At 46.4% G+C, this 16,084-nt stretch overlaps 1 protein-coding gene across 1 annotated transcript; it reads left to right on the plus strand.

Moving 5' to 3' along the window:
- The first annotated feature begins 4,810 nt into the window (after positions 1-4,810).
- Positions 4,811-16,024, plus strand: PGK1 (phosphoglycerate kinase 1). The gene is made up of 11 exons (XM_058847402.1): positions 4,811-4,970; positions 7,478-7,528; positions 8,219-8,374; positions 8,493-8,637; positions 10,684-10,787; positions 11,474-11,593; positions 12,422-12,536; positions 12,832-13,011; positions 13,552-13,729; positions 13,918-14,016; positions 15,567-16,024. Exons 1-11 carry the CDS (start codon positions 4,906-4,908, stop codon positions 15,605-15,607), a joined length of 1,254 nt encoding a protein of 417 aa, XP_058703385.1. The 5' UTR covers positions 4,811-4,905; the 3' UTR covers positions 15,608-16,024.
- The last annotated feature ends 60 nt before the right edge of the window (positions 16,025-16,084 follow it).

Consider the following 16,084-nt stretch of genomic DNA (forward strand, 5'->3'; position numbering starts at 1 on the left):
GTCAGTGATGTTTCCTAAGGGAAAACATGAGCTGTCCCAGAGTCAATTCTGTTACAAGCCCTTGATTTCAGTTTTTCTTGAGTAGTTTAGTAGAGCAGCCTCATCTCCCTTGAGGTGTGTGAGAGGTGAGCAGAGCTTTCACATTCCATAGCACTGTTTTCTTAGGGAAAAATGGGTAAATTATGTGATCAAATTGAGGTTCATTCTATGTTGTAATAATCAGTGGAATAAACACCACCTTTGAGGGCTCTGATAGAAAATGATACTGTAGATAATGGTAGGATTCATGTTAATTTAAAACATGCATTATTTAGCACTAGAGAGACAGAGCAATGCAGCCTGCCACTGCCAGGGTGAACATTGGAGCCTCTGCAGCTGCTGCCTCAAACATCCCCTTTTCAGCCTTGATGGATTCTGTTTTACCAGTGTGCAGTTCCTGCATGGATTTTTGAGTCACTCCCCAGATGCTTTCAGTTCAGGATGGCTACATCATCTTTCAAAATTCTCTTTCTTTTTTTTTTTTTTTTCCCTTTTTAAGTAACATTTTTAGACTACATCTCTGCAGAGCAGTATGACAAGCCCTTAAGGTCAGACTGATTCCAAATTCAGCATCTGCCTTGATAGCAGAGCTGTGCTATGGGCAATGTGAGGGGTTTTTTTTTTTCCTTCCAGTTGACTGGACAATTTAAGTAGTAGCTGTGAATTTGTACCACGTCTGCTTGCTCATGAAGGAAAACTGCTTACCAGGTAACATTGTCTGTATCCCATTAAACACATCATTAAAATAAATTTTTTAAGGAGAATTGGAGAGCTGTACACACACACTCAGGTGCAGGAAAAAGAGATACAGAGGATTCTTCAGCATTTTTTAATTAACCCTCATTCCATTTCGTGCATGGACAGCCTGAAGCCCTTTGTCCCTGCAGGTGTTGGGAATGAGAATGTGCAGGCTTTGGCCAGGTGAGGGAGCAGCCGGGAGATGTCTGCCTTTATTCTCTGAGCCTGTTTTTCAGGCAGCTTTTCCAGCAGTTCCAGATTGGATGCTCTTTATCTTTCCTACATGATCCCTGTGCTTGAATATTTGAATATTGAGCATGTCCCACTGCAAGGAGAACAGAGTGCCCAGACCTTGTGCTGCAGCCTGTTTTTAAGGGGAGGCTCAAACTGCAGCGGGGGGTTCTAAAAGCAGGAAGTTTCTGCAGCCTGGGTCACACGACAGGGGTGGAGATGCAGATTTTGGTCTCCAAACTGCAACACACCCCAGTGCACCAAAGCCTGTGGTCTGCCTAAACCTGCACAGTCCTGTTCCTGTTGGATGAATGAAGCAGGATCATGTAGGAGAGGGCTGTGCCAATCTAAAGTACAGCTGCTGCTTCATATTCCTAGGAATGAGTGCCTAGGATGGTCACAGGCCTAACCCCAGCTCCTTGGATTTGTCATTAGCAGCACTTTGCCCTCCTGGCTTTGCTGCACTGGTTAATTTAAAAGTGCAGGGGTTGAACTGTTTGCATGGGCTTTTTTTCTTTAAATATTTGCAGTATATTCTAAATATTTCACAACAGGAGGGAAGGACAGAGAGGTGACTCAAGCGTGGAAGTGAGCTTTGAATGTGTGTCTGTATTTCTTCCCCTTTCTTTGTAACTCCTTTTATAAGACACAAATTCTCAAGCCTGGTCCATTTCCCATCTGTAATTAATTGTGTTCTGCCACCTCAGGTTCTCATGTGACATCCTCCCTATTCCTCTATCTCATGTTTTTCACACAAAAAAATGGGGAAAAAGCAAACAAGGATAAAACCAGCCAAACACTGAACGAGCTATGGCTGCACTCCTGCCAAAACAATGATCTTTATAAGTGCACCAAGATTGCTCCAGACTTCTTATCCAATACTCTCCTAACCTATGGGATATACTGGAGTTGGTCCTATTGAATAAAGTCCTCTCGGTAATTTTTAGTCATGGCTTGCTTAGTCCTTTGCTGCTGAATGTCCTGTCTACCTGGGGACTCACCATTGTCCTGCAGTCCCTTTTCCCTCAGCTGTGGCACACGCCTGTCCTAAATCGCTGTGGGTGCTCAGGTTACCGTGTTCGTGCCACCACACAGTGACATTCCTGCTTCGCACTTTCTTACCCCTAGGAGGTGACAGGCGAGCTTTTGAAATTAAAGCCTTGTCCTAATGAATGAACCCATTTCCCAGGGAAAGCAGGAGGTGCTGCAAGGGCTGCAGCTGGGAAGAGCTTTCCTTTCTGAGTCAGCAGCGAGGAATTTAACCTTTGCCTTCGGAGAAAGCAGCACAGTGTGAAGTAGTACAGGAACAAGGAAAGGGAATAATTTCAGAACAGTTAAATAGTTACAACTCCTGTGGATCCAGAGAAGCCCTTCCTTATCTCCTCACAGGGTCCCTCTAAGGTTTGTTCATCTGTCACTTGTGTTTCTGGCTCGGCAGGTAGAAGTGGCTCTGGCCAGCTGTGCTTCGAGCAGGTGATCCCAGCTCCTGAGGGGAGGCTGGATTCAGGACCAGATTAGGATTTGACTCTCAGGCCTTGGTGAAGGCTGGATTCACACTGACACTTCCAGATGCCCTTACCCACAGGGGACTCTTCAAGCACTGTCCAGGGGCTCTGGGTTACAAGGACCCACCTGGTGACTGCAAGGTTTGATCTGATTTGCTCTGTCACAGGAGGGACCCCCAGATTTACTCTGCAGTCAACAACGAGACCATTGCTGGACCTAATTTGAGCCTTGATTGTAGATTCACAGCAATATAACATAAACTACACAATTGTAGTGTGTCACACACTGACAAACTAAAGGGATGTTTCCTGATCTCCTCCATCCTAATTAGTGTCCACCTCACAGGAAATTTCATGTCACCTGCCAGTTTGTTCCCGTTTGTGTATTTCAGGGTTTATTGCTGTTGGGACTGACACCTTTAACATATCTTGGAGGCACATCCAGGCTTTCCTGGGCTTTCTGACAAGTCCTGCCACAGGAGACTCCCAGCCCTCTGCCTCAAGTTGTGTGTTTTCACCCATGTGTGAGCAGTGCATTAATGCGGCTCTCTAGGCATCTTTGTGTTTTGTTTCTTGTCGGTGCCTGCTCATTTGAATAAGGGAATCATTTAGGTTGGAAAAGACCTCTGAGACCATTGGATCTGATCTTTGATCACTGCCTTACCAATGAGACCAGAGCACCGAGAGCCACATCCAATCCTTCCTTGAACACCTCCAGGGATGTTGACTCTACACCTCCCTGGGCAGCCCAGTACAATGTTTAACAACCTTTTCCATGAGAAATTCTTCCAGCCTGACCCTCTCATGGCACAACTGGAGGCTGTTTCCTCTGGTTCTGTCCCTGTTCTCTGGGAGCAGAGCCTGACCCCAACCTGGCTGCCTCCTCCTGTCAGGGAGTTGTGAAGAGCCACAAGGTCCCTCCTGAGCTTCCTTTTCTCCAGGCTGAGCCTTGCCAGCTCCCCCAGCTGCTTCTCATAGGACTGGCTCTCCAGACCCCTACCCAGCTCTATTGCCCTTTCCTGGGCTCTCCAGCACCATTCTGTCAGCAGAGAACTGATTTTGTCACCACCACTTTCCTCAGCGGTGTCTGTACATTTTTGTGAGCATGGCGAAAAAATAACCCTGTCAGCAACAGAAAGGCCTATCCTATGGGCAAAAGACAAAAGACCACGAGCTCCTTTTTCACCCAGTACAGTGCATTGCACTGTGCTATTGTCACCCAATGCACAGCCCACTGCCCTGTGCTAGAGGCTGCACCTATGTTGGGGCAGGGGATTTTTGATTGCATCCACCAACCTGCTAGGAAGGCATGGAGTGACAGGAAAACAGGGAATGGCTTTGACCTGACAGAGGGCAGGGTTGGGATTGCCTCCAGCTCTGGGGACCCCTGCACACGAAGGACATGGAGCAAGTCCAGAGGAGAGAGAGATGATCAGAGGGATGGAATAGTACTCCTAGGAGGAAAGGTTGAGAGAACTGGGATTGTTCAGCCTGGAAAAAAGAAGGCTTTGTGGCTTTCCAGTACCTGAATGGAAGCTACTAGAAAGAGGGAGAAAGACTATTTGTGGACTGGAGTGACAGGACAAGGGAGAATGGATTCAAACTGAAAGAGAGTAGGTTGAGATTAGGTATTAGGAAAAAAATCTTCCCTGTGTGAGTGGTGAGGCCCTGGCACAGGGTGCCCAGAGAAGCTGTGGCTGCCCCTGGATCCCTGGAAGTGTCCAAGGCCAGGCTGGATGGGGCTGGGAGCAGCCTGGGACAGTGAAAGGCGTCCCGCCCATGGCAAGGGGTGGAACGAAATTATATTTAAGGTCCCTCCCAACCCAAACCACTCCGTGGTTCTAGTAAACCATGCTACTGCAAGGTGTATCCATTCAAACAGTTGTTTTGTCCCCAGTTGTCTTGAGAAGTATTTATGTAGGTCACTTAAAAATATCCCGGGTTTTGTCTTGTCCTTTACAGGGAGCACTTGGCCTGCCCCAGGCCTATGGCTCAGCCGTGAGGTACCTGCCCTTCATCTGAAGGATTCGCACCAGCCGACGCACGTTTAGACACCATTTATGGGTGGTTTTCCCTCAGATAAGGTGCGGAACCGTTACCTCGGTGCTCAGGGACAGAACACCGCACACTCCCGGCGCCCTCAGGGAGCGGCGGCTGCGTGTGGGACGTGACCGGGGCCGGCTCCGCAGCCCCGCCCCCGAGAGGCGGGATGTCCGCTGACAGACATGAGACTGGACCAATAGAAACGCAGAAAGAACAGCACGGACCAATCGCTGACGAGAGGGGCGGGGCGAGGCGCGCTGGGTGGTGGCGGCGCGGGTGTCGCTGCGGCAGAACGCGGAGGCGGCGAAGCGGAGCGGTTTGAGCGGGGTGATTCCGACTGGCAGCAAACATGTCTCTCTCCAACAAACTCACCCTGGACAAGGTGGACGTGAAGGGAAAGCGCGTCGTCATGAGGTGAGACTTTGCGGGGGGAATACGTGTCCCCTGAGGGCCGGCTTGCTGCATCCTCCACGCTGCGGCCGGGCCGGTGCCCCCCGGCAGCAGCCCCTTACCCGGGCCCGGCACGTGTCGATTTGTGCGGTTTTAGTTTCATTTTTTTTCGTTCGCTGGGTGTTGGAAAGGCTCCTGCATCACCATCGAGCCGGCCCGGCTCCCCTGCGGGGGACGTGGCGGCCGGGCAGGGTGTAAATCCCGGCCCGGCTCTGCCGCCCTGGATCACCCCGCTCGCACGTGTGTCGGCCACAGGCGGCTTGAGAGCAAATCCAGCCAGCCTGCCGTGCTTTTATTCCAGAGAATTACCCCCAAAAATGCTTCTTTTCCAGTTATTTTGTTTTTTCCTTAATGTAAATTCAAAAAGTATTGCAATAAAAAAAGTGAAGATGCGGCTCTGCCCAGCTATCCGAATACAAATAATAATTCAGCATTTCGTAGCAGGAATGGAATCATAGAACCACAGAATGGCCTAGGTTGGGAGGGACCTTAAAGCTCATCTCTTTCCACCCCCATGCCACGGGCACCAACACCTTTTATTAGACCAGGTTGCTCCAAACCTCTTCTAGCCTGGCCTTGGACACTTCCAGGGATGGGGCGTCACCTCAGGTTTTCAGCACATCCTGGTCTGAAACCCTAAAATAGGCATTCATAGCTTATTTATAAAACGTAAGTGCCTGAAAGCCTAATGTTCGAAGTGTTGCCAAATCATGGGAGATAAGGGCACCAAGGTACTTCGTGATATGTCCTGCTCGAAATACTTTTATTTTGGGGTAATTTGTTCAAGGTCACTGTCATGTGGCTACTGCGTGTGTGTTATCTACCCTGTCAGTAGGCAGGGATAGCAAAAATATAGCTCTTCTTATTCCCAGTCTGACAGACAACTTGCTCTTTTATACCCTTGTCTCTTCAACCTTGTTTTGAACTAGTTCCCTAAAAACTTGATTATCAGAAACCAGCCCGTGTACCAAATACTGAAGAAGCTTGCTCAGGATTTCCGTGCACTCTCTTAAGTCTGGTCTAACAAAAGATCTTTCTATCTCGGTAGAAGTCTGTACCTGACTATTTTTTTGGCCATCTGACTGGTTTTTTCCATTTCTGAGTCATGTTACAGAGAGCAGCCGTGCGTTGGCAGGCGATGGGCTGGGTTTGCCCGCTCAAAATCTCCCTTAATTAATGCTAATTAATTAATTTTGCTGTTCTCTGAGGGGCTACCCAAACACAGCAGGTGAACTGCCAGGCTCAGTGCATCTCACCTCTCTGAAACGAGTCACCACGTGTTCTCAGTCGTACTAAAATCGATACCTCTTCTTTCTCTCCTCATGTTCATCGTAATTTTGGTGTACTCACATCTTGCTTCGGGTCTCCTAATGCCGAAGCTTCAGGAAAAGTTGAGAATGGGGAGGAGAAAGGGCTCAGGGGAGCTCAGATTTCAATGGTCTGCAGGGGGGAAGAAGGCTGAGCTGGACCTTTCTTTTTGTAGTTTTGAGGGCTCTGTAAAGCAAACTGTTCTTTTATTGTCTCCTTTTAGGATAATGGCCCGATAATGGTGCTTTTCTTTGCCCCTTCTAGAACTCACCACTGTGCTGTGGGGCTGCCAGTTCAATTTCTTTCTGCTCAGCTACTCCTGTTTTGCTGGCAGCTTTTGTCCTTCTTCCCATTTGTTTCAGGTGCTGAGTGGGCTGCTGGGGGATTCATTCAGCTTGCTGAACTCAGATGTTCTTTAATGTATAGAGCGATGAGGGATGCACACTCTGCTCTCTGCCATGGCTGTTCCCTCCTGTAGCTCAGTGAGCAATTTCTGCCTCCGCGGTTACACAACGCAGCTTCCTGCACATGGGCACAAGGGATGCCAGGAGAATGGGCTGCTGAAACTCCTCCCTGCCAGCCCTTCAGCTGGCTCCAGCCAGGAAGTTACCTCAAGATCCAAGTCAGGTCTTCCAGGGAGAATGTGATAAGCCACAGTACTCACTACAAGGAGATTAGAGCTGCAAAGGACAGAAATTAAAGCTTCCTTGAACTGCCTGCTGACCACAGTATTTCAGAAACCTCATTAGAGAGCACAAGGTCTCTAGTTGTTGTTCATTCCCTTTCCTTTGGATGTTCCTCGTTGGGGATCTAAAATCATATTGCTTAAAAATTAAATTCCTGCTCAGCATTACTGCTGCTCCTGAGCCTTAGGATGTATTGGTGGCCCAGCTTTCCGGAGTTATTCTAGCAGTGGTTGTTCTCCCTTTGTGGTGTTATCACAAGCAGAAATGGCTGATAACACATTGATTTCCAAATGGAACTTGTCAGAAGGGCAGAGGTGAACATCTGACTCTTAATTGTAAAACTGCTTTTCTAGCCAGCACCTTTGCTGGCAGGTTTCCTCACTCATTTGTTGAACGTTTAAAATTAAATAAAACCAGTAAGTAATAAAAGAAATTGATTGAATATTTAATTTTGCTTCTTTTTTTTTTTTTTTTTAGGGTTGACTTCAATGTTCCAATGAAGGATCACAAAATAACTAACAATCAGAGGTGAGCTGTAATTTCCATCCCAAATGGAGGCCCCAAAGTCTGCTGTGTCTTTGACTTCACCCCAATACTTGGAACATTATCATGATTAAGTTGTCATTGCTCATACCAGAATATTAAAGGTGTCAAAGAAAGTCCAACAATTTTTAATTAAAGCCCCTGCAGTTGTTAACAAACTACATTTAACTACAAGGCTGATACTCACTGTGGCTGCTGTGGAAAAAAAATCTCTTATTTTAGAGATCTTAAACTTGTTAAGTTGGCCATGACCATTTAGAAACAGTGATGACAAATGTCTTGCCCTGTTTGTGTGCCAATTTCGTTCACCACAAGGTGCTCACTGCTCCTCATTTCTCTCTTGGTGCAATATTCCAGAGTAAACAGGAAGCCTGGTAGTGTTCAGGTGTGTCCTGGCATTTCTTAGCTGAGCAATCAGCAGAAATTAGATTACAAAATGCATTTTAATTCCATGTCCTTTATTGATTGGAAGATAACAGTGAACTGTATGAAAACAGGCTGGGATGGAGAATTTTGTTGATGCTTTAAGGAACTGTTCTGTCCAGCTCTTGTGCTCTGTTTCTTTTGTCATTTCTGAGGGACAACTCCCAGGGCTCATGTGGAAGTGGTACTAATCTGCTTGCCTGGTAAACTCTAATTGAGTCCTTATTAATTAGTTCTTCTGTGCTATTACAGAATCAAGGCAGCTGTTCCTACCATCAAGCACTGCTTGGACCATGGGGCCAAGTCCGTGGTTCTCATGAGTCACCTGGGTCGCCCGGATGGTGTCCCCATGCCTGACAAGTTCTCCTTGGCCCCAGTAGCTGTGGAGCTGAAGGCACTCCTGGGCAGGTAAAGTGGAAAAGCAGCCTGGTGTGCATCAGCCCCTCACTGCCAGGGGACCTGGATGTTTTTCTTTCCCCTAGCAAGTCACTGGTGAGGTTACAGTGTGTGTGTCTTTTGTTTGCAGGGAGGTCTTGTTCCTGAAGGATTGTGTTGGTTCTGAGGTGGAGAAGGCCTGTGCTAATCCTGCTGCTGGCTCAGTCATCCTGCTAGAGAACCTCCGATTCCACGTTGAAGAGGAAGGGAAAGGCAAGGATGCTTCAGGGAACAAGGTGAAACTTCAAGTCTGGCTTTCATGTGTGAATACTCTGATCTTATCTGCTCTTTGCTGCAGATTGACCAGGAGCCTCTCTAAAGCACTGATTGTGAGCCTGCTCTTAACAGGGTGTCAGAGATCTTTAGTGTGTCCCACTGTTGTGCAAAAGTTTGAGTGGAATACAGTGAATTTCCAAGATGAAATAGCTCAAGTGAAAGGCTATAGATGACTGTCAAAAAAGGAGAGAGAAACAAAATAGAGCTGTGCAAGAAACTGCTGCTTGTTAGGCTTCAGTTTTGGATGCCTGAAACGAAAACCAGTTTGGAGACAGTTTGTTGCCACCAGGCCAGTAAGAATGATGCTTCTTTTTTGGGTTACATGGCTAATATTTCTGCAGCACAGGAACTATCAAACCCTCCTCTAAGCCTGCCTGCTCTTCAGAGTAGTTCTCTAGAACCAGGCTGCCTTGCACCTCTGACATTTTGTTGAAGGTCAGCAGAGTGCTCGCTCCGGACAGCTGCTTTTCTTAGCGATGGTGACCCCGCTGGTTTCACAGAGGCCTTGGCTCTGTTCAGATCCAGTGCTTGGAGGGAATGCTGATACAGATTGGTGCCCTTTATGGGCTGACACAGGACTCCTGCAGTATGGGAACACAGCAGTGAGTTGGTGAGCTTGTACAGATGGAAGTCTGGAATTACTCACTGCTAGAACTCTGTGCTACTGCAGGTGTAGTGGCAGGGAGAAGAGTGGGACAAGAATTTAATTTTCTCTGGGATACAATCCCTTGGTTTTGTGTGTTTCTGTAATGCCCAGGTGATTTAGCTGGCTGTGTGCATATGGAAGCACACACTGCAGAGCACAACAGGGGAGGTGCCAGTGACAGAGCTGCATCTATCTTCTAGTACAGGTGAAAATCAGTGCTATGGAAGCAGTGATGCAATACAGGATTGCAGGTTTCTGACTGGTGCTTAAGCTGTTTCTCCAAAGCAGATGCAGTGCTAGTGGCTTCTTCTGTCAGAGGCTCTTGTGTTCTGCTCACACACAGATGGCTCTGGTTCTAACTGGAGCACTTAGTCTCTGTACAGCTGGGCAGTTTGCTGAGTGAAGGAGCAGTTGGCAGCATTGTTCTGGAATCTTTGCATTGTTCTGGAATCTTTGTGGTCCCTTGGACTTGTCTCCTGCTCAGGCTCTGCTAAAAAGGGACCCCAAAGCTGTGCTGAACCCTGCTGCCATCTCATGGAGTGCCTTCCTGCCATTGTCCCTTTGGTGTCACATCTGGGTGCTGGCAGAGGCCTCCCATGGGATGATGAGCAGAAAAGCCCTCGGAGAGGGGCTGGCCTGACTCCAGTCTGGGCTGTTCCTCTACAGCAAGTGGCTGTCAGCTTCCTCTGAGCAGTCACCTGCTGCCCTAGTGAGCTCTGCTGTCTCTTTGTGATGGGAAGGAAAGCTGAACTGCATAGGCCATCCTGTGAGGATCTGGTAGGATGGTTTAACAGAGATACGCCTGTTCTTACTCACTACACGCTACATTTATCTCTGCATTTCCAGCATTGGCTGCTTTCACTGTGGTCTGTTGTAGTGTGCACGCCTTTTACCAGGTTAATCCTCAATGCAGTGGCTAAATCAGTCCTTCAGGAGCTCAGCCTTTTACCTGTGTCTCTTGGAAACCCTGCTTGCTTTGTTCAGTGAGGGAGCATGTTTAGCCTGATCTCAGCATTGCCTTGTCTCTCCACACCTCCTGGTTGTCCTGTGCTACCTGTGTTCACAACACTGGAAATCTGGTGGAGAGAGACTGAAAGGTTCGTGGTGCTGCAGTTCAGAAATGGGAACAGTCTTCAGCAATAGCAGTCTAGGGGAGTTTAAAGTGGAATTTAAACCATTTACTTTTTTGTTACTCCTGATGGACTGGGAAAAAGCAAATGAAGACAGTGACCTACTGGATGAACTGATGAGTTCCTCAAACTGACCTTTGCTTTGGGTTTATGAATCAAATAGCTGACTTTGAGCTTAGATTCAGAGACAAAGTCTCAAGGTACAAACTTGTCCTTCTTCCTCTTTTTAGATCAAGGCTGAGCCTGCAAAAGTGGATGCTTTCAGAGCCTCTCTTTCCAAATTGGGAGATGTCTATATCAATGATGCTTTTGGCACTGCGCACCGAGCTCACAGGTGGGTACCCGTTTCCCTTCCACAGGCAGAACAATATCTGCCATGGAAACACATCAAATATTGCCCTTGAGGAGTTTTAATTTCCTTTTGGGCTTATCTCACTATCATTGTGATGTGTTTGTTCCTCAGTAGTGGATTTACTGGAGGTAGTTTTCATCAGTGTATGCTCTTTCATGTTTGTCTCTGGCTACAGGAGAAAGCTGAATCAAGATCTTAAGACTTGCATTGACTTTTTTTAGACTCTGAAGATCTAAAAATTACTTGCTTAGAGCTTGTATAAATTGTCCTGCAATCACAACAGCCTTCTTTTCCAAAAAATTAATTGCTTCAGAGTGATTATTTTCATGGAGTGTGTTTAGATACATGCACTTGGAGACAGCAGTGGTCCTCTTGGAAGAAGAAATCCCTGCTCTTGGCTGTTTTTAATTTGTCCTCCAGTGTCTTGGATCACTAGCTGAGATGATAACTGTCTTGCAAATCAATATTTCTGTGCAAAACCAGTGTCAGAAATGAAGCATGTACAGCTGTCTTATCAAACTAGGAAAACAAAGCCCTTGTGTATGTTTTCATGCTGGTGTTCCCGTTGCTGCAGCTGACTAAAGGGTTGGCTTTGTAAAGCTGTGAGACATGGGGGTGCTTCCACATGTAAATTTTTCCTTGCCTCACTTTTTACTTTAATTCTGCAGCTCCATGGTAGGTGTCAATCTGCCTCAGAAGGCTGCTGGCTTCCTGATGAAGAAAGAACTGGATTATTTTGCCAAGGCCCTAGAGAGTCCAGAGAGACCCTTCTTGGCGATTCTTGGCGGGTGAGACTCTAGAACATTGTGACTCTATTTCTCTAACTCCCCTAACAAATGACATGTTTTGGCTTGGTTTAAGCAGCAAGTGCTTTCCTTTCAAGTGTACCTGCAGTTCAGATTTGTAGCACTCTGAGATGTGGATTAGAGAGGAGCTAACTGATACATCTGCTCCTGTGCTGATACAATCTGGCTGCTCATTGTCTCTGCTGACCTCTGATGTTCCCCAGACTCAGACAGTCCCTGGCAGTTTTTTGCCCAGATGAGCCAGGGGAGCAGTTAGAACCACATGATGGCCCAGGCATTGTCAGTGACCTTTTCCCCCCCAGTTCAGGGTACAGGAGTGCTCAGGCTCAGCACTCTGTAAACTGACACGGCCTCTCACTCTGCCCTCTCATTATGCAACGGGGCCCTGCTGGGGCTGCATGGGCTCTGCCCTGCCCCAGCACCTGGTGTGCAAAGGGACTGGGTGATGCACAACCAAGTGACTGATCCTGTGCAGAAATACTTAATTACAGCCAGTTTCCATCATGTGTGTGCCCAGTCCAGCACTGCAGCTCTGCAAGGTGCATTTCATCAGGTGAACTAACTTGGCTGGGCAGTCAGGGGAAGTCAGGCTCTAAAGGGCCAAATGAGGTTTATATTTAAATAGCAAAGAACAAATGGAGGGCTCAATAATGTTCTACTAAGTTGAATTTTAATGCTGGCCTGCTAACTTGAGAAATTCTCTTTTTGCCCATTCCCAACAATCCTTTTTGGATAATTCTCTAGAACAGCCTTGATATACCATAGTCACAGTATTCATTATTCATTCTTTCTTCTTTTCTCTCTCACCAGAGCCAAAGTTCAGGATAAGATCCAGCTGATCAATAACATGCTGGATAAGGTCAATGAGATGATCATTGGTGGTGGGATGGCATTCACCTTCCTCAAAGTGCTCAACAACATGGAGGTACGAGGAGAACAATTCTGTGTCTGCTCCTAGTGAAGAATGTGGTCTGAATGCCCTTTATATGTTCTGGGATTGAGCACTGGCTGTCTCAGCTCTCTTCAAAAGTAGGAAGCACTGAGAAATTACTTGACAATCCCTTTGCAAAACTCAGATTGCTGCTATGTCTCTCCATGTGATTTAAGAAAACAATCTTTCCAGAATTGCTGTCTGAGCAGTTTGGGTACTGATGTTCTCTTCTGTCATAACCAGGAGCTAAACAAACGCCTCTCTTACTCTTCCCAAATGTTCCCTTTAGATTGGCAACTCTCTGTTTGATGAAGAGGGATCAAAAATTGTCAAGGATTTGATGGCCAAGGCAGAGAAGAATGGTGTGAAGATCACTCTGCCTGTTGACTTCATCACTGCTGACAAATTTGATGAGAATGCACAGACTGGGGAGGCCACAGTGGCTTCAGGCATTCCTGCTGGCTGGATGGTAGGTTTGGATGGGAAAGGGACTGACAGCAGGAGCAGTAAGGATCAGGGTGGGTAGCACACCTCTTAAAGGAGTAGAAAGTGTAATTGTGAGCCTTGGCAAATGTTTCTGAGGACAGTCAAGTTGTGTAGAGTTTGTTGGCTTAATGAAATTGAAGCCCTGTTGTTTGTTCTGAATTTTGAAGTCTAAAGTAGCTAATGTGAGATTTGGATTAAAACAGCAAAATTCCTCTCCCAACTTGCAGATTTGAATGCAGTAGAAATCGCTTTTATTTGACTGGATTTTAAGTAGGGCTGGCAAAGTTTTCTAACTAAGGCTTCAAGAATCTGACATTTATTTAAAATTCACTTACTGGTGGTAGGAAGATAAATACCACCCCAGACTCCACCCTCCTGCAGCAGCTGCTGGCAAATCTGTCCATGCATACAGAGAAACTCTTGTTTTATGTCTGGGGCGAGGGGGAAGCTTCAGGCTGGGCATGGGTGATTTGAGCTGGGGGTCAGCAGTGAGTGTATCTCTGCCTTCTCTCACTTCCTTTAGGGCCTGGACTGTGGCCCTGAGAGTGTGAAGAAGTTTGTTGAAGTTGTGGGAAGGGCCAAGCAAATTGTGTGGAACGGTCCAGTTGGGGTCTTTGAGTGGGACAAGTTTTCCAAAGGAACCAAAGCCCTGATGGACAAAGTGGTAGAAGTAACTGGAAAAGGCTGCATCACCATTATTGGTAAGTAGATGTGCTTGTTTCTGTTTTTCTAAATGCACAAAGGAAGCTTATGCTGGTCAGCACTGTGTTAAAAATACTGATCAAAGTATTTTCCTTTCCCCACATTCTCCTCTGTCCTTCAGTGTGGGCCTTCAGTTGGACAAAATCTGAATTTCCTGTGTGTCTCATGGATTCTGTTTGTGCTACAGGTGGTGGAGATACAGCTACTTGCTGTGCCAAGTGGAACACTGAGGATAAAGTCAGCCATGTCAGCACAGGAGGTGGTGCCAGCCTGGAGCTGCTAGAGGGTAAATCCTCTTTATCTTCATTTGTTGGAGTAAATGTGGAGTTCTGTGTGCTTTGCCATGTGTTGGTGGTCAGGACATGAATGTGGAGTTGGTTACATGTAGCTTTAGAGCCACAAGCTCTTTCTGCTGCTATTCTGTAGCACTCAGAGAGGAAGGAAAATGGAATATTCCTGCAAACAGCACAGCATGCCTCTCCCACAAATACTGGGATAGAAAATGAGACTGAGCTGGATTTTGTCACTGATCCCTCAGGATATGCCAGCCAGCCTGTTTAAAATGTCCGGTTTCTGTTAGGGAAACCTCATCAGAACAGTCTGGAATTCCTGCCAGAAGTCTCCTCTTCCTGTTTGGAATTCCCTTGGCTTTGGGGGGCCCTCTAGTGCTCAGGGACAAACCTGCACGAGGGTACTTGAAATTCAAAATGGTGAGGATTGAAGGTATTCTTGTAACGAGTTCATTGTTCTCTAAACGACTTTTCATTTCCTCTGGTAATTTGCCGTTTCCCAGTGTGTGTAAATTATCCAATGCTGTCAACTCCTCTGGAGAGGAGAAACTTCAATAAACTGCCTTGCAGCTGCTGTTTCCAGGAGTGAAGTGGGAGACAGAGCTTTTGTTTCTGTTGCCTAGGGAGTGATGGGGAAGGGAAAGAATGCAGATGGCTCGAAGGAAACGCTGTGTATTCAAAAGCACAAACTTGTCTAAGTTTTGGCCCAAAATATGGGTTTGTGTGTGTGATCTTTTAGATGTAACGGAAGTCTGGCTAATTAGAAAAGCTTCTGAAGATGAAAAAAGAGGGGAAAATCCCTGAAAACTTAGCAAACTAGTGAGTTGTGAACAGTGTTACAATTCAGTCCTGCTCCACAGCTTGGGCATTAGAAGGATATTTTTCTGGGGAAAGGCAAAACCAGAGTGGTGCCTGTTCATTATTAAAGTAGGACAAAAAGCTCAAAATGCTTCAGAAATGTTGAACTATAATTAATCTAGGTCCTTGTACTCAAAGATGAGCATATTCTTTGATTCCACCAGTTGGAAAAGACATGTAAATGTCTCAAACTGGGTGTTTTAGTTATTTAAAGATCTGGGACTCACAGGAGGCTTTTTCTCTTAATTAATTCTTAAAATTTCCACCACACTCCCTAGAATTCTATTTACATGCCATTAGGGATTTAAGAAAGTATGCAGCAACTCCCTAAATCCAATCAAAAATCTGTTTACCATCAAATTTAATAGAAAAGGATGTTGGGTGTTTGGATCTGGCCCTAGCAGAGACTTGGACAGAAAGATGCCATTTACTGTTAATTGAGGATTGATGGCTGGGCTGTGTTAGGAATCTCTCTGCTGATATCTGAGTGCAGCTGTGTTCTGGGTGGATTTACTGTTCAGAGCAGGTCCATGGAACCACCGTGGTCAATGTGGAGCCAAACTCTTCCATTTTCAACCTATAATTTTAAAAACTAAATTAGGAATTATATCTCATTGAACACTGCAAAGTTGTTTGAGCAGAGAGAGAGAGATCCTTAACCCTGCTGTTGTGTTTTATCTGTCCCCAGGTAAGGTTCTCCCTGGTGTGGATGCCTTGAGCAACGTGTAGAGAGCAGAACACGCCCCGGTCCCGTGCACAGCCCCTGAGATCCAACACTTCAGCGCTTCCGTATTCCAGCTCTGCCAGAGGCAGATCCCAGAATGTAAACCGGAACGGGACCTTGCAGCAGGAGAGAGCAGAGATTTTTCTGACTGCAGTTTACATGATGTGGGTTTGTCCACTGTTACCCCACTTGAATTAACGTAGTGAGTTGAAGCTGTTGTTGTGAATTTAGAGTGTATATATTTATATTTTGCCTTTTCAAAGAGATTAATCCCTGTTAGACATATATCTCAGAAAGGAGTGCACTGTCCAGCTTCCATCCTAGAGCCATTTTCATCACTTGACACGGTTCAGAAACCAGAGGGGACTCCAGTTTTTTGGAGGTTGGTTGTAACAGCTGCTGAATAAACATATTTAAAGTGCTCCCAGTTTGTATGTTGTCCTTATTTCAGATTTTTAGATTGATCTGCATATCAGGAATTT

Source organism: Poecile atricapillus, chromosome 12, assembly GCF_030490865.1.
Source record: "Poecile atricapillus isolate bPoeAtr1 chromosome 12, bPoeAtr1.hap1, whole genome shotgun sequence".
Taxonomy (NCBI): domain Eukaryota; kingdom Metazoa; phylum Chordata; class Aves; order Passeriformes; family Paridae; genus Poecile; species Poecile atricapillus.

Bases quoted from the DNA above. Each gene is read 5' to 3' on its own strand.
- PGK1 (XM_058847402.1), top strand. From the start codon at position 4,906: ATGTCTCTCTCCAACAAACTCACCCTGGACAAGGTGGACGTGAAGGGA. The intron at 7,529-8,218 runs GTGAGCTGTAAT...GTGCTATTACAG, and splicing joins AAAATAACTAACAATCAGAG to AATCAAGGCAGCTGTTCCTA. The intron at 11,594-12,421 runs GTGAGACTCTAG...CTCTCTCACCAG, and splicing joins TTCTTGGCGATTCTTGGCGG to AGCCAAAGTTCAGGATAAGA.